The 18194-nt window shown below is 48.1% G+C and overlaps 1 protein-coding gene across 2 annotated transcripts in view; it reads left to right on the plus strand.

Moving 5' to 3' along the window:
- The window catches only part of Mcph1 (microcephalin 1), a 190520-nt gene that overhangs the window by 60608 nt on the left and 111718 nt on the right, over nt 1-18194 (plus strand). For both annotated transcript variants that reach the window (XM_076853498.2, XM_076853499.2), the window contains exons 10-11: nt 766-803; nt 3192-3354. In XM_076853498.2, the coding sequence (XP_076709613.1) occupies nt 766-803; nt 3192-3354 (201 nt within the window). The remainder of the gene's footprint in view (nt 1-765; nt 804-3191; nt 3355-18194) is intronic.

Here is an 18194-nt window from a genome sequence, read left to right on the forward strand (position 1 = left end):
TAGTTGCAGGATATAAAATTGACAGACAAAAATCAGTTGTACTTTTGTTAGTTTCCATTTTGTGTTGTTTACTACAAAGATTAAATTGTACACCAGCAGACTCCCAGAGAGTGTGCTTTTGGCTCAATAAGTCACCAAATTGTCAGAAAAAAAAATATATATGTATTATTATTATTATTATTATTATTATCATCATCATTTCTGGCTGGTACAGTTACAGAGGATTCATATTTTATTATTTTCCATAGTGTTTGAGCTTTTTTATAGTTATAAGTGTGCATTTATTTCTGAGTATTTAGTCTTCTAAGAAAACATGTACATCTCCAGTCGGTAGCAAATGCCAGCACTGTAAGCAAGGCCCATGCTGCTCTGTGGGGACCTGCTGACCCACACCTACATCTGCAGTGCTAGTGTGGTCACCTGGGAGCCTCGGGGCAGGGGAAGCCTGCAAAGGCTATTCTCAAAGTTCTCACCGCTCACAACCAGGTCTGCATGTCCATGTGGCCAGAGGCCCTCCAGCCAGTGGGTGGACATCTCTCTCCTACTTCATGTCTGGATTATTTGGGATTGGTTTGGGAATAGTATCTTAATTTCTATCTTGTGGGCTGTTTTTCCCGGGAATATAGAGGGTTTTTTTCTTTGATATATGTTTTAATGTTTGTTTTTAAGTGATGTAACTTTTCAAAAAAAGTATTAAAGTTTATTTCTGTGAGAACAACATTTTTTTTTACTGTTTTTTTGTTTCTTCTCTTTTGAAATCTCTAGCCAACGAGAACATTAGTCATGACCAGCATGTCATCCGAGTAAGTCCTTGTTCTTTTCATAACTTTCTGTTCAATGTGAAATCTGGTAGTCCTCCTTGCTTGCATACTGTAGTTCTGTGCGCTTTGGGGCAGTTACAGGTCTGTCCTGTGTCACTTTTATTGGATGTAATTAATATGTGAGTTAGAAAATCATTGAAAACTAAAACTGGCTGAAGGGGAGTCCATATTTGTTCCTAGATTTAAAAAAAAGTTCATCACTTTCTCATTAAAGAATTTAAAAGGAAACTATTATTTAGGCCATAGTCTTGATTTTTGTGTTTGTTTTTCCTAATCCTGGAGAGCTGAGGGGTGTCCAGGCAGTGTGGGGAGTGGCCTGTCCTTGCTGTCCTGGGCCTGCTGAGCTCCTGATGGCGTTACCTGCCCTCCCTCCCACACAAGTTCAGTGAGTGGAGCAGCACCAGCCGGCACTTTGCTGAAAGGTCTCCAGGAGCCCTGGGTAGAGCCTTCCTGAATCCGTGTCAGGCAGCCATCTTCGCATCTTGCCGGAGGGTTAATGGCTTGCTGGCCTGCGCTTATCATCTCCCTTCAACATTTAGTGCAGCAGAGAGCATCCAACAAAAACCCAGGGCTGTATTCCCTGGGACAGATTGTTAAATTCCTATTTGAAGGGGAAAACGGTGTTTTTTATATACCAATCATAGATTTTGAGGTTTTAAGACATTCACCAAAACATTCGGCATGTCGCTGAAAAATTCACTGCAGGAGAGCGCATGTATGGGCCACATTCTGAAGCAGGCTCCTTTTCCTGCCCGTGGTGTGGAAAGGAAACAACTGATTCTTTAAAAATGGGTCATTATGTAGTTGGGGGGGGAGCTCCCTTTTAATTTTTGTAAATATATTATGAAATATATTGAACATTTTAAACAGTAATACAGAAGTAATATTGAATATGGGCATAATGTTTTAAAAGTCCACATTTGTTCCTAGGTTTAAAGAAGTTTATCATTTTCTCATTAAAAAATTTAAAAAGAAAATTTTCATTTAGGCCATATTCTTTTTTTTTTTTTTTTTAATCCTAGAATGCTGTGTGCCTTAAGAAGGAGACCTGGACAGTCTGATACTGCATGGGCTATCCAGGTCTTAAAGATGCGTCTAGTCATTTGCACATCTGCTGGTAGCCGGCAGACTGGCAATGGAGAAAATCAGATATTCAGAAATGAGTTATTTAGATTACTTTAGAGAGGTTTTTTTTGCTGTTAGTTTCTTTTATCTTATTTGTCCTTATTTTTTTTTTCTGTATTTAATAATTTTGACTACATTCTTAGCCACGTCTTCCCTGGTGCAGATGGTGTTGGACTGGGTTCTGACCCTCTCGTCTCTGCCCTGCAGAGCCCAAGGTGTTACAGCCTTGCCTCACAGGTGAAGCACCTGATCACCAGAGGTGGACAGTGCATGGAGATCAGCTGAGATCAAGAGCCACACTCAGTGGGGGAAGCTGTGCCAGCATGGAAGACTGCCTCTGCCCCCTAGTCGCCTGTGCAGAGGACAGACGCTCACTTCTTAACCCGCTCAGTGGGGCTCGGGTGGCATTTCAGGTCCCGGCATCTCCCCACGGATTCCCAAGCCGTGCTGGGAGGGGCAGAGAAGGGCACATCAGAACTGAAGGTGTTGGGAAGGTGATTGTGAGATGGGAGAGACTTGAGAGTCATTTGCTCAGGAAGTTAGAACATTTAAAAAGAAAGTTTGTAAGGCATTAAGAGAAGATGGTAAACAGTACTTTGTGAAAGGGGCTTTCTGTCGAATTTCCTCCAAGCTTTGATAGGATGACTTAATAAAAAGTGTTTTTCCTCCTTTAGGAGGAAAACTGAGTTTGGCACTCAAAAAGTGTTGTATTTTGGTTGGGTTTGTGGCTCAGCAGTAGAGCACTTGCCTAGCACATGCGAGGCCCTGGTTCGATACTCAGCACCACGTAAAAATAAATAATAAACTAAAGGTACTGTGACCAACTACAACTAAAAAGTAAATAAAACAAAAAAGTTATATCTTCAAAATAAGCGTTTGGTGCTGACCATGCCCACATGGGACCACACATGCCCAAGAAGTGGGTAATTGGTATGGAGGGGAGAGCTCTGGGCTGGTGTCAGGATGTTTCTGACGCTGACTCTGTTCCTCATCCACCCAGTGACCCTGTGAAAGCCGCATATGACCTTAGGGCCTTTTTTCTGGGCCATTAAAACAGATGAATTGGAATTGAGATCTGAAGATTTATTTCTCTAAATCTCATTTCACTAATTTTTAAAAAGTTAAGGCATGAACACAATATCCAAAACTGGCTTAACACCTTAGCTTCCCTAATCTTCTAATTATTCAGTGCAACCACCTTGATTTATGTGCAGCAGACATTCATTTTGTGTCCTCCTTTGACAGGAAGCAGAATATCATCATCCAGGTGGTGGATAAATTGAAAGGCTTTTCCTTTGCGCCAGAGGTCTGTGAGACCACCACCCACGTGCTGGCCGGGAAGACTCTGCGCACCCTGAACATACTGCTGGGCATTGCGCGTGGCTGCTGGGTGCTCTCCTACGAGTGGGTAAGCCCTGTGCTGGAGCTGCTGCTCTTGTGGGTGTTGGATGGGTTTGGTGGTGCACAGTGATGGCCCCGGGAGCCGACCAGGGCGCCCTCCAGCCAGTGCAGAGGAGGCCGTGAGGCAGGGCCACTGGAGCCCCTCAGTGGTGGTGAGACCTGAACACACTTGGCACTGGGAACGCCAAGCACGTTTTCTTACGCTCAAACGAGCCTTGCTCTGTTGTTTGACCAAGAAATAATGTGACCTGTGCTAGTGACGGTTTGGAAAGCCAACAGAATCCAGCAACTGTTTTCACAGATGGACTTACTTAGAATGGAACATGTTCATTCAATCCCATTGGACACGACTGTCTTGCACACATCTATCTGTGGCAATATTTGCCCTTATTTCGGTGCATTAAGGTGACTTTTTAAAAATCATCATTTTCATAACTCATAAAGATTGAAGTGTTCTGCTCTTCCTCCTGTTTTTACTTTGACCTCAGCCTGAGGTCACTGTGGACATCCCTTTGCTGGTTCAGTACTTGTTGTGTGTTCCGCTGTCCACCCTCCTCTGCCCCCACGGATGTTATATTAATACTTTACTCATTTAAGCCAGTGGAATTATACTGTGCACACAAACCACAGATGTGCTTTTAAGAATGGCCCTAGTTGTTTTCCTTTGTTGTAACTTGGCCCTGAAACTCTCTTACAAGAGGTCCAAGAGCTTAGTGCTTAAAGTCACAAAGTACGAAAGGTTGGAATTCTAGAAAAATGTGCCGTTTGCATTGGTGGCAGCTAGGGATTACCTTACCTGAGTACTAGCACAGCTTTTTGTTTGTTTTTATGAGATAGAACTTAATTCTAGTTTCAGTGCATGAATTCCCCGTTTGCTTCCAATTTAGAAAGTGTCTTCATCACTCAGCTCCTTCCTCCATGCTTCAGAGGAAAGCCATCTTCATTTTTCATGAATATATGTGTCTGAGCTGGATCCTGTACCCAGGCTATTCTTCTGAGACTTTGAGCTGTCCAGAGAAAGCAAACGAGAATTTAGCATTGGCCGTTGGCCCTGGACATCTGTAGGCCTCTGCTCAGGTCTGGCACCGATCAGTGCTTTCCACTGATTGTCCATGAAAACAGAACTAGGAGGAAATGTAGATGGTGCTGACTCTGCCTGAGTTACCTGGTCAAAGTGGGCAAGGACGTTATCAGTATTATTTGCAGTAATGGGGACAGAACCCAGGGCCTCGGGCATACTGGCAAGGACCGTGCCACTGAGCTACACCCCCAGCTGTCAAACACATTATTTAATAAACTAATGTTTGGGCTACACTCCTGCCTGGAATGAAAAACATGAAGCAGAGAAGTGTGATGGCAGCACACGAGTAACATGAAGGAAAAGACAGAAAAAGCTGTGTTCATAGGCATCACGGCATCCATGTGCTCAGCTGCAGGAAACCTGCTGAGAGGTCTTAGAGCCAGGAACTGGGTTTAACAAGTCGTCAGGATGCAAGTCAAAATAACAAAGTGTAAGCCCATTAATGTGTGTGCAGGACCTGTATGTTGACAACGGTATAAGGCTGATTTAAAAAAAAAAAATTGAACATTGATAATTAAACTCCATCAAAACAGGAAAATTTCACCCTGTGAGAAACATTAGAAAGGAACTGCAGAGGCCTTTCAATAGTACTAATATTTGCCAATCTAGTATCTGACAAAAAACTTACATCCAGAATATATAAAGAACTCTCAAAATTCAAGAATAGAGTCCAAACAAATTTTTTTAAGCAACATCTCACCAAAGATCCACAGTTGGCAAATAAGTACATGAACAGATGCCCAATACCACTAATCATTAAAGAAATGAAGAGTGCAGTAAGATACATTACGTATCTACTAGAATAGCCGCAGTGATTGCTCTGGGGCAGATATTTGCCTCAGAGATATGAAAGCTTATGTTCACACAGAAATCTGCATGAGTGTGTGTAGCTTTTGTAGCTTTCCTTAAAATCACCCAAATATGATTATGAACACAAAAGCTCCTGGGCAAGTGAATGGATGAGCAAACGGGTCCATGCGTACAATGGAAAGGTTGTCGGTGGTAAAGAGACATGCCATGTGAAACTTGGGTGACCCTCTGTTGCATTATGCTGAGCGGAACTCGCCATTCCTTGAGGTCAGATACTGTGCAGTCCTGTGTGCCTTGTTCTGGAAAGGGGGGAAGCACTGGGAGAGAAAGGTGAGTGGCCCAGGAGTTAAGGCAGGCGAGGGTCTGGATACAGAAGCAGCACCGAGACGTCTGAGGAGCTGGAACCGCCATGTTCTGTGCGTCAGCCCACAGAGGACTGTGCACACGTGTTCACAGGAGCAAAGAGTTGGAAAACCTGTGAAAAGTTGACGTAGCCTCTTCAACCACTGCCTCTGGCCTGGATGCCTCCCGTCGGCATTTAATCTTGACATCAAACCTTTTACCTTCAATTTAATTTAAAAACAACTTTGCCTGGATTTGTTTACCTTCTGTGTCCCTTTCTCCTCCTCTTACATGGCAAATGTCACAAGTCCTTGTCTCCTTGTCCTCAGATCTGGCTTCCATGCAGTGTTCAGTGGTCCCATGTGGCTCCCCTGCTGTGCAGGATAGAGGGTGACCTCTATCTGCTGCATCCGTTTCTTAGTTACACAGCGTCACAGACGATTCATAAAGCCTATACATGAGCTGGACAGAGGATAAAGCCAGCATCGTGGTCTCCCACCAGACCAGGGCAGAGCCTGTCCATGCTCTAGAAAGCTCGCGTATACTCTTCTCCACTGCCTTGAAGGGGCTCTGTCTTGATTTTCATGGGGATCAAGCCTTGCTTTTAGCATTTGCAAAACATAGCTCAGTACTCCTGTTTTTCTGCTCTTTTCATGAATGCAGTCATACTGAATTTCGTTGGAATTAGCCCAATTGCAGAAAGGAGTCCTGTTCAGTGTGTGGTACCCATGTGAACCAGATCCTGAGGGTGGGAGGGTCCACTGCTCTCTGAGGAGGGGCAGTCCCAAATGTGGCTTCCTGTGGGCCTGCCCTTCTCCCCACAGGATCCTGGGCCTCCAGGTCTGGGCTGCGCAGTGCCCAGGGAGATCCTGTAAAGATCTGCCCCAGATCCAGACAGGGAGGGGTACATTGCTAAACATCCTGCCTCCCAAGTGACAGGATGGCTCAGCTTGTGCTGCGAGGAGGAAGAGGGACAGAAGCGCCCCCTCCTAAGGGGGAGAGTGATAGGGACCCACTGTGTTCCACCTCTGGGGCCCTTCTCCATGGCTTGGGGAGAGGGTTCATGCCTGTACCGAGGCTCCTGACCGCGACATCAAGCTTCCTCTCCTAGTAAGCAGATTCGCTAAGCACACAGTGTAGCAGTCCAGTCTGTCCCCAGCCCTGGACTGGTGCAGGACAGGATGCACATGGCACCCTCCGAGCAGGAAAGGGACCTGAGCTGGTGTGTCTGACTCCTTCTAACCCACTTCATATTTTCACATTATTGGACAGATTTATCACTTGATGTTTCAGCAGCAGTTTATTTACTTTTATAAAGAAAAGTTGATTTTGGCTCAAATTCAGTGTTTTAAAAAGCCAGCGACAGTTATTTCTTAAGTACCCATCACAGGGCCATGGTGTTGCCACCTTGCTGATCTTCCCCTCCACGCAGACTTGGGTGCTCCTCCTCATCTCCCTATGGACTTCTCTCCCACCATTTCCAGTGACAGGCTGCCCTGGGCTTGTCCTTAGCCCCTGTCCTTGTCTTTCCCCTCTCTCTGGTCTCACTCAGCCTAGTTCACCAGGAGTTACAAACTCAGAAGGTGTCTTCAGGAGCAGAGCAGGTGGGGGACTTCCCGGGGCGGGGCAGGGATCAGGGTCAGGAAGGCTTCTGTCTCCCTGCGGACCTTCAGTTACACAGGGAGACACAGCTGTATCCGTGTCGTGGAAGCTCCTCCCACATGCCCTTCTTGGTGAAAACCCCATCTCATGACTGAGGTAGCATTGAGTGCCGGTGCTCACCTTTATAGCCACAGCACAGACAGCCTCCGGTCCCCAGGTCACTCTGACCAGCTGCTGACTGAGAAGTTTACTAGGATGTCCTGTGTGCCTGTCTAAGAAGGCATTCTGACCCCCGGGGAAAGCCCTCCTTCCCCACCATCACCCCGAGTCGCCAGGCTGCTGCAGAATGCTGCCCACACCTGGTATGTGTCCAGCTGCATTGCCCCGTGCGAGCTGCCGTCCCTCTGCATGTGCTGATCTCCTTTCAGCTGTCGCTTTTCCAGGAGCCGAGGAGCAGAAACCGGTGGGAGCAGTTGGTCAGGCTATACTTGGTGCATTTTCAGTAACACTGGTCGAGATAGAGGCAATGGTTTGCGTGGTTGTCTGGTGTCTGTCTGCCTGTAGACCGTAGCCACGTGAGCGCAAAGACCCCGTCTGGCTGCTCACTCTCTCCCCTGCTCCTGGGCGTAACGCTGAGGAGAGCTGATGGTGTTCCCCTCCTGTCTCACTGTGGCCAGCCGAGTTCTCTCCAGGAGGCTAAGGAAAGCCCACAGCAGTTACTTAGTCTCACCAAAGTGGAGTTTGGTGACAGTCCATCTAGGTGCCTTACACATGTGTGTCGAACCCAGCCCCCACCCACATCAGCAGGCCGCACACCCCTCCCCCCGGGGGATGACACAGGATGGTCAAGTCTCCTTGACGACAGGAGCACTGTGCCTCCCCATCACCACCATTTGTCAGGAAGTAGCATATTCACAAATGTGGGTCTTATTCTGTGCCCCCCACAGTTACTAGTGCATTAATCCCATAAGAGCAATAGACCGTGGTTCATGGAGTTCGGGGTTGATAGCTATTAGTTTATTTGAATTGTATGAGAATAAACCCTCAAAAGGTTCAGAAGGCCACCTGAACACGGAGGCAGAGCCTGAGGTGACGTGTGGACAGGCCAAGGAGCACTGAGGAGTTCCCAAGCGCGGGCTGGGGGAGGGACCAGCTTGCCAGCACTTGACCTGGGACTTCCCGCCTGCCAGAAGACAGGGCAGGAGCGCGGACGAGGAAAGCCTGAGGAGGCAGCCCCCGCAGGACGGCTCGGCTCTCTTGGCTGCAGGGCCTTCCATGAGAGGTGCTGGCCGGGTACAGCTGCAGGGAAGGGCAGTGCTCTGGCCTCTCGGAGGATAGCCACCCTGGCCCCCAAATGGTCCTGCAGCCCTGGGGCCCGAGAGCGTCCCTTGGGGAGCATGTCTAACACAAGCAAGCCGCATGTGTGGCAGCGTGGGGTTGGTATGCCAAAGACCGCCAGTGTGTGCGACATGGCGGCCTCAGGAGCAGTAAGGCAGCCGCCTGGAATTAACCCACTTCTGCTTTACTAAGCCACTGACAAGCAGGGTCCTCCGTGGACATGACTCCTGGCAGGCCACAAGTTTTATCTCGTGCCTCAGCAGAGTCCTGGTGAGGAATAGCTGTTCAGAGAACCGGGAATTGTGTGTAAACATGACACTGAGAACACGCATCCACACACTCGGAGACGTGCATGTCGGCTCCCCACAGAGCTTCCCGCGTGTTTCTGTTCCACTGTTGCTGTCATTTACAGAGTTCAGACAGCAGAGCATTTACATCAGAGTTATTCTGAAATAGCAGGAGCTCCTCAGAACTGTAACTCAAGACCCAGCTGTTTTAACCTTCCTGGATGGTGACGTGAAGCAGTGGAAACACTCGGCACACTGCAGGTAAGAGCCAGCCTGCAGCCGCTGCCAGGTTTCTGCCAGGTGCTCAGTGCTCATTTGTCCCCAGGTGCAGCGGAAACACACATGCTGAACGGCTGGGTGTGGCGCTTGCCCGATCTGGACTTGGTGGGATTCTCAGGCTGATAGCTCTTTGTCGGGCAGAGCCAACCTATTTGGTAGACTGTGCCACCTGAGGGTGAACCTGCACGGTGTCATGACAGACTGGCGAGGACTGAGAACACAGCCGCTGTTACCTTCTGGCAAAAATAGCTTGCTGATTTCCCCCAAACAGGCTACTAAAATCAGTGGCCATCTGTCGTCATCACAGTTTTTATACACAAAAAGAATGCAGGATTCTTAAAATTAAAAAAAATGTTCTGGACAGTGAAAGTTCTGCCGTGGACCTGCACAGCCATGGCCAGTGCTTGGGCTGTCCATCAAAGCCCATAACTGCTGCAGCCCACGAGAGAGTAAAGCCCTGGTATCTATAGCAACAGGAGACAATTGGCAGGGGAAGAGGACCCTGCAGGGGGGTGCAACAAGGTGGATGGCGGGCTGTGTGTCTGGGCCATCCCTTAGGGGCCAAGAAGAGGGCTGGGTCCTTACCTGGAGCTAGCTCAGCATTGTTTGGAACCACTCGCCTCAAAGCCGCCCTAACGGACATTCCTTTCAACTTCTCTGAAACCATCAAGCGCTGTCGCTCAGGCCACCTCTTAGGATCCTAGAATGTGGTCTGGGGCCTTCACCTCCTTCTGTAAACAACTGTGGGCGTTCCCCCCTCCACCTGGCATCGCAGGTGAGCAGTACTAGTGCCCGCAAAGTCGAGAAGGACCAGTTACACCACAGCTTCAGGTAGAACCATGCTGTGCACCTGTGTGTTGGCTGTGAACGCTGACAGGTGCGTCCCTGCTGCATGGTGTGCGTGTTGGTGCCAACAGGTTCCCATGATTCACACCCTTCAGAAGCCGTGTCCCTTTGGGTTGACCTCAGTCTTGAGTGAGGTTCATATCACCCTACCTCTTGCACGGCCTGCCTCAGATTTTTTTTTTAAGAAATTGATAGTATTGGCATAATACGTTTCTTTCTTTCTTTTTTTTTTTAAAGAGAGACATAGAGAGAATTTTTAATATTTTTTTTAGTTTTTCGGCAGACATAACATCTTTGTATGTGGTGCTGAGGATCGAACCCAGGCCGCGTGCATGCCAGGCGAGCGCAATACCGCTTGAGCCACATCCCCAGCCCCATAATACGTTTCTTTGAGAGAAGACAGTTGCTGTCACCATCAAGAAAGCCACTCCTCATGATTTCTAGAGCTTAATGCCCAATTGGATGCTCATTTTAACGTGTGTAACTCGAGATATGAGCTTCACAGGGTGCAATTTCCTTCAGGGTCGTGCCTCCAAGTGTTCCTATTATATACTCGGGGGATCTTGTTCACTCCGTCCTAGAAGAAATCTCCCCTCTCCCCCCCTTTCCTCTCTCCCCCTTTCCCCTCTCCCCTTGTGATCCTCTTTCTTCTCACCCTGTCTCCAGTGCAGTTGGGGATTCTTAAAATATTCTCTTTGGCCAGTGTCAGAAATTTGCCTCCAAGAAAAACACTACTGAGAATGTTTTTATTTCAGGGCTTGTGTAGTGTTCTCTGGAAATTTCTGTAAAGAGCGTTGTACCCATTCTTCAAAATCTGATGGTGGTCCATGGTGAGTGAGTCATGTAAGAAGCTGTGATTCTATAACAAAATCCAGGTTGAATTTTAATCTTTTTTAAGGGCTTTGTGAGTGATTTCTTGTTCATCGCACTTTGTTCCTCAGTGTAACTTGGTTCTCGGGAAAGACAACTCGTGCTGTTCCTGCTTCGTGACCGTCTGGCCTGGCAGAGGCATAGAAACAGAAAACTGAGTCGGGAGTCGCTCTGATTCCTCTTGGTGGGAGACAGGAAGTGAAGGGGCTGGGGCAGCCAGGGTGCCCCTCAGGTCCAGTCGCGTTGGCTCTGCAGGAGTGTGGAGCTGGGTCCCTCTCTCGGATGCTGTTTCCCACGCTCTGAGGACTGGCCAGCAGTTCTGTGCCTTGGCTCCCCACTGGTCCCTGAAAGGCAAGGGGAGCGTCCCGTGGCCAAGACGTCCTGCTTCCCAGTCCAAGTGGGGTGGCAGCACATGGCCAAGCCTACCTTCAGGGCCCATGCTGATCCTAAGTGCAACTACATGGTTTACAAGCTAAATTAGTGCCCTGCAGAACTCTAAACAGGTTGGCTGTCAATAGATCGCCAGGTGTCTCCTAAATCAAAAGGACACTATGGGGGATCAGTTGTCTCCACACAGTGTGATTCAGTTTGGGCCATGTCACAAGGGGATTCAGTAAGCATGAGGGGACATGGCTTGTGGGCGAGGAGCATAGGATCAAACGTGATCAGAGTGAACTGTGACGTGTCTGCGGCCCTGCCTCTCGTCACAGTGAGGCACCCTGTCATTCTGTTAAAGGGGCAGCCTTGCAGAGCTGGCCCAGTTCGTGTTCTGCTCAGCTGGTGCAGACATGAACTCCACGGCTCCTCAGGAGGAGTCATCTCAAGACCTTTCACTTTTATCCTTAAATTGCAGATTAACTACTTTTTTCTTTTTTTTTGGTACGAGGCGTCGAACCCAGGGGATACTTAACCCACAGAGCCTCTTCCTAGCCCTTCTTATTTTTTTATTTTGAGACAGGGCCTTGCTAAGTTGCTGAGGCTGGACTTGAACTTGTGATCTTCCTGCCTAAGCCTCCCCGGCTTCTGGGATAACAGGCGGGCACCATCATGCCCGGCAACTTCTTACACATTCTAAGAATCACTTCTGATTGCTGGTTCTTGGCGCGTCACCTTCGCAGACAGAGTTTCGCTGCTGTTTCATGAGGTCTTCTCCAGCAGACATGTGGCAGCCCTGGCCATCCCAGCCGGCCAGGGTCTGAGGCTCATGCCGAGAACTTTCATGGGGTGGATTCCAGAGTTCTTTCCCCTGGTTTAGATCATGTCTTGATAAAGGAGTCACATGATGCAGAGCAGTTGAGCAACCTCCGCCCCTTTGGGTCCTTACAGAATACCTTTGCAGTGGGGAAGGACCTTGCAAGGGTGTCAGTGTTGGGTGCAGGGATGGGGACACTAGGCAGAAGATGCTGTCTAACTTGAGTGTGGGCCCTTTTTACAGTCTTGGCGAAGGCATTGTCCTTAGTTGGTGAGCATGAGTAGTTAGCTCAGAGCCCCCTAATTTGTAGATTGCCATGATTAAATTGTGGACCCCCTTGTGGACAGCCAGCCAGCCTGTGGAGCCCATCTCCTCTGGGTGTCCCTGAGCAGTGCAGGAGCACTTGCTCTGCAGTAGAGCAGGCACCGACCTGTGGAGTGCTCTGCTCTCCCCTGAGCTCCCTCTGTTCCTCCTGGCAAGACCCAGCGTGCTTTCCACCCCCGACCTCATGACTGAGGACAGATAGACTCGTCATCTTCCAGGGAAGTTGAGGGTTGGTGTTGCCCCCAGGAGAACGGTGGAAAGATGGAGGAAGACTGACCACTGCCCAGGATCTGTGGTGCGGAATGCCAAGGAGCTGGCCTTACTTTTTGGACAGAAGACTTCAGTCACATGAACAACAGCCACAGACTTTATTAGGAAGGAACTTCCATCATTTTCCAAGACTTACAGTAGTCCTTTTTTCTTTAATGTAGCCAAGGCACTTAAAAAAAAAAAAAAAAAAAGAAAAGAAAACCTACCTAATATACCTGGCACAGAAAGGCAAGTACTGAGGATGCAACTGTGCAAGGAAGGGAAGGACCCAAGGCCTCTGAATGTGGACACCTTTTGGAGAGGCCACCATGGACCAGGCATGGGGCAGGAGGGTGGGGGCCATTCTGGTGCCTGCACAGTGCAGAGGCAGAGCAAGCAGCCGGGATGGTCCAGGTGAGAAACAGCCTCACTGTGCGTCGCGACGGCAGCAGAGGAAGGTGTATGGGGAGGAGAGAACATGTCTGCGTGCTTTTAGGAAGATCCAGCAGGATCTGATAGTGTGTGGCAGGTGGGAGTGGGGGAGGCAAGGTGGCTTCCACCTCTGTTCTATGAACAGCTGAGGGGAGCGTGTGGAGCCCTTGACCTAGTGGTGCTGCCAGGGGAGGGGTGTGGGCAGAGTTTGGTACAGTAGGACTTGTGGCTCAGGCACATGGAGTCGGAGTTCCCATCAGACATTCAAGTTGGGACACACGTCAGACTAAACGCATATGTGGGGGAACCGCCAGGACTGTAGAGGTGCGTTTGGGGACTGTTGGTGTGTGGCGCTGTTTGCAGCCCTGGTACCAGGGAGTGTAGAGTGAGCAGAGGCGCCAGGGGAGGACTGAGCCCTGGCTGTGTGCACCGGGGAGTCTGGGGAGGAGGGCGCAGGGACACCACGTTACACCCTGGCAACAGGTATTTTAACAACAACAACCAAAAAAATACACAAAGACCTTATTTTACCAACAGGATTTTTCTTTCAAAATATATCTAATATTCTGCGTGCACTTTATTGTGGAAGGACTTTTATTTTAATTAAATTCTACACAGTATTTTTGAGAGTGTAACTTGGAGCCAGCCATATCTGCTTGCACATGAGAGAGAGTGTTCCAGAGATCAAGGCTGAGCCTCTTAAGCAGACACAGGTCATTTAGTAATTGAAGCCCTGGGAGGGCAGTCTTCACTTACATGGCCCCAGAACCTGGGGCTGGACTTGAGACTTGGTACTTAAGTTTTAAATGAATAAATGAGTAGGTGAGTGGTTTATTTATGTTCTAAATCTCAGAATTTCTTCTTGCCTCTAATGAATCTGCATTCTACATCATTCCAAATTACAAACATACCATGTAGTTAGTATGTTTCTTGTTAAAAGCCATTAGGGCAGAATAGCCTGCTGTGCACTTTGATTCAGAGTCAGGGAAAGGACAGACGCAGCAATCCTTGTGGTTGCCAAGGTGCTGGCTGGGCCGGTGTGGTGAGAATCATTTCTGCCTTATTTTCATTCAGTGAAGTGGTGCTTCTGCTATTTATTTTAGTTACATTGGAATTTGTTATACTTATTTCTTTGTTTTCATTTTGATAAGACAAGTACGTGCTTGTGTTATTTATAAAGCTGTTTGGACTCCGCGTGTAAGTACAGTGGTGAAATGCTGGGTCACTGTGGTCGTTGCTTAGAGGGATTTAAAAAGCGGCTCTGACCCAGCAGTTAAGTCTTAGAATCTGGGAACAACCCATTTTCATTTTTGAAAACCAGAAAGGATGGGGCAAAATACAAGCAGAATTAATCTACTGAAATATCTGGATGAACAGAGCTGGACTTTATTTTTTTTTCTTTTTGGTAACAAGGATTGAACCCAGGGGTGCTTAACCACCAAGCCACGTCCCCAGCCCTTTTTATTTTTTTGAGACAGGGTCTTGCTAAGTTGCTTAGTGCCTCACTACATTAAACTTGCAATTCTCTTGCCTCAGCCTCCAGAGCCACTGGGATTACAAGCGTGCGCCGCCACAGCTGGCTCAGAGCTGGACTTCTTGGTGATACTTTTCACACACATGTCAGCGAGTGGCTGGCTGTTCCCTCACCAGCTGCCCTTCAGTCTATCAATTCGTATGTTTTGAAAACGGGAAAGAGCTCTGAACTACTTCAGTTCTCTATTGCTTAAGTTAAACAGATGTGTTTAGTTTCTTGCCACTTTTTAAGACTATAACATGAGTCATCCAGGGATGCTTCTGAAAACAGAGTCCGATTTGGGAGATGTGGTCCAGAGCTGCAGGCTCCCAGGTGGTGTGTGCACACCTGGTCCTGGGACCACACACTGCCCAAGAAGGAGCCATGGGACCAGAGTTGGTGTTTGTGTGTGGACATGGAGTTGCTTCCTGGGGCACTTGGAAGAGTTGTCAAACGTAGAGCTGCTCTGTCATTGGTTTACATATCTGAGTTCATTAGTCTACACAGTCATCTGTGGAATTGTGGCCTGAGCGCTTAGAGCAAAAGGCTCTTGGTCACTTGATGCTTAGGAAACGATGTGTTTGGAATTTGAACTCAGATCTTCCATAGTCTGTAGCCCATATTCTTCTTCTGTCTGCTTCCACAGACCTAAGTCTGTGCATTTCTAAGCACATTTCATCTTCCGTAGTCATTCTGAATTACACACCGCCTGTGTGTTCTCAAAGACTGATGGTAAGGGGTGGGTTTTCATGCCTGCCCTGCCATTTCTTAGCTGTGTAGCCTTGAGTAAGACAGTTAAACCCCAGGCCTCAGTTTCCTTACCAGTAAGAGAGTGGGAAGATCAGCCAACCAGTGAGCACTAAGTGCTAAATGCTATTAGCATTCAACACACATTTTTGACACCTGTCACCGATATTAAGACCATAACTTGGCTGTACCTTGCTGACATTATGCTGAGTGAAAGAAGATAGAGAAGCCCACATATGGTGGGAATCCTTTCAGAAGGCATCTCCGGGATGGGAGTAGTTACCAGGGGACAGGGCAGAGGGGAGAGTGGGAGGCCGCCATGAGTTGACGGATGCACAGTGCTTTCCCAGCTTGATGAAAACGCTTTGAAGCTAGAAAGAGCTGGCAGCTGCACAACCTTGTGAATGTGCTAAGTGCCACTGGCTTGTGCCCTTTAGCACTATTACTTGTATGTTTGAAAATGTCACTTAAATGAAGCAAAGTCATATGAAAACTTGCTCCACTAAGGCAAGCGACACATCTACCAAGCACACTTATGTTTTTAAATGAACTTCATGGAATCGCAGGAAGCATTTCTTGACGTTATGATGAGAAGGGTTGGAAATGCAGAGGAATGGCTTATTTTGGAACAAACAGAATTGCCTTGAACCTTTGCCAGTTCAAGCTGGTTCTTTGGAACACTAGAGCTCTTCTGTTTTCTGGCTCCAAAGTACCCACTTATTTTGTTATGAAAAATTATACCATTTGCATCTCTTAAGTTTTTCCCCTGAAGTTCATTGCCAACTAAAAATAACTTCATTGCCACACTGTTTCCTTAACTACATGATTGCTTTTGTAGTTTATAATGAGGGATAATGTATTTGTGTGGCAGGTTAACAAACTTGCCCTTTGTCACAAAGCTGTGACGTAGTGGAGACTGGTTTACACCCAGTTGCCTGGATGCTGTGGGTTTAAGCAACGCATTATACTGTCCAGTTGGGGAAGAATCAAAAACTTATTATCCTTTCCCCAGAAAAACAAAACTGTACATACTAGCAAATTCTTTTAAGTTGTCTTGTTTGAGAAAATCACTGTAATAAGTGAGACAATCTATAAAATCTGGTGAGGAAAGTATTTATAATTGGATTTTTATATTTTGAGCTTAAAACAATAAAAGATTAATAAGTTACTTCTGTTACTATCATAATAGAGAAGAAATCTGCAAATGCAGCATGTTATTATACCTTTACCACCGTGGGTGGGGAAGGACAGACAGGCAGACCGTGGCAATGGTGCCTCAGCCCTTGTCATGTTAACGGAGAGCAGATATGTGACAAAATGAAGAATAAAGCGGACTGTTGGACCGTGTGAAGTTAACTAGAATCCCTTGGGTTAAATCTGGGACAAATTTCTAGCTGTCAGATTTGATTTTCATTCTTTAGCCTGTATCTTAGGCAACTTGAAGCCTGCCATATGCAGAAACCTTGTGGACTGTGGTCCCCCCTTGTCCCTGACCAGTTGTGTTCCCACAAGTATTCTTCAGTCCCCCCTTGTCCCTGACCAGTTGTGTTCCCACAAGTATTCTTCAGTCCCCCCTTGTCCCTGACCAGTTGTGTTCCCACAAGTATTCTTCATAGCTGCCAATGAATTGAACAGTCGGGCACACGGTGGCCTGGAGACTGGGCCAGACCCAGAGATGGATCATAAACTTAATGTGAGAATGACAGGAATTTTGCTTATCAGATGTTGTCAACATTAACATGTTTTCAGGGTGACCAGTAAAGCCCTCAGGTGAGTTAAACTGGTTTCATGTTACAGCTGAGTTTCTCCTACCCGAGGTGGTGAATCATCAGTGCAGTCGCCAACCTGAGACCCCGCTCTCCTCCCCGGACACAGACTGCTCCTCCCCTGCAGCCTCGGCCTTCTCTCTCTGCTCCTGGCTAACAGAGGGCTGTCTTTCCCTACTGTCCACACTTCCCTGCCGGTTACCCAGCATGGACATGGTTTTTTGTTTGACAAGTACTGTATGTAGCACACCCCCGTGTGGGTCCCGTGGGGGGCATGGAGCCATTAATGTGCTATGGCTGTACTGCATTTCTGGTAATGTTTTTGTTTTCCTAGTTAATAACTAACTGTCATTTTGATTGCCTCATTTTCTTTGTCTCTGTTACTAATTCACCGTAAAGCACCCGAGTAATGATCTCCCCGCGAGCCTCTCAGCACATCCCAGAGCCTTTCGATGCCGCCCGACCCCATGGTGAATGCCTGGTGGCGCTGGCCTCCCACGGCGCTGCCCTCCAGCCTCTCCAGCAGACGGCGTCTGGCCTTCCCATGGCCATGAGCCCAGGGATTCCCTTTGTGTGGCTTGGTCTCTTCTCCTTTCTGGGGCTACTCTCAAACGGGCATCAAATTACGTTTAGTACAGAGGCCACTGAGAAGCAGGTGGACGCGGCCTGAGTGGAGCCCAGGTCCTCTGATGTGGGTGGAGGTGTTGGGCGGGGGGATCCGCACGTTAGCACGTGTGCCTTTGTGTCTGAGCCAGAAGTCTCCCCAGAAAGGCTGTCCTGCTGAGGGTGTCGCTCCTGATGTGGCCAGAGCGAGGCTGGACCGCAGCACGTTCCCCTGGGCTTCCCCCTGCAGCCCTCAGGAAGGTCATACATTTGGGGGTTGCCTTGTGCCAGAGGAGAGTGGGGCAAGGGGTGAGAAGTCGCCCCTTTTACCTGTTCTGCGCCCCGATTTCTGCAGAGTCTAGGAACATCGGTTCTCAGACTGTGGAAATTAGCAGATGGAGATTGGGTGTCTCCTGGCCCCTTCCCTCTCCGGATCTGCGCTCAGGCCTTCTCATCAGCCCCTGTTCACCCATCTGCTCTGCAGCTTCCAAAATATCGTCCCATCCCGTCTTCTGCGGACTCTGCCCATCCTTTTAATTCCACCGCTTCGGTTGAGTACTGGGAGC

The sequence above is a fragment of the Callospermophilus lateralis genome, chromosome 4 (assembly GCF_048772815.1).
Source record: "Callospermophilus lateralis isolate mCalLat2 chromosome 4, mCalLat2.hap1, whole genome shotgun sequence".
Taxonomy (NCBI): domain Eukaryota; kingdom Metazoa; phylum Chordata; class Mammalia; order Rodentia; family Sciuridae; genus Callospermophilus; species Callospermophilus lateralis.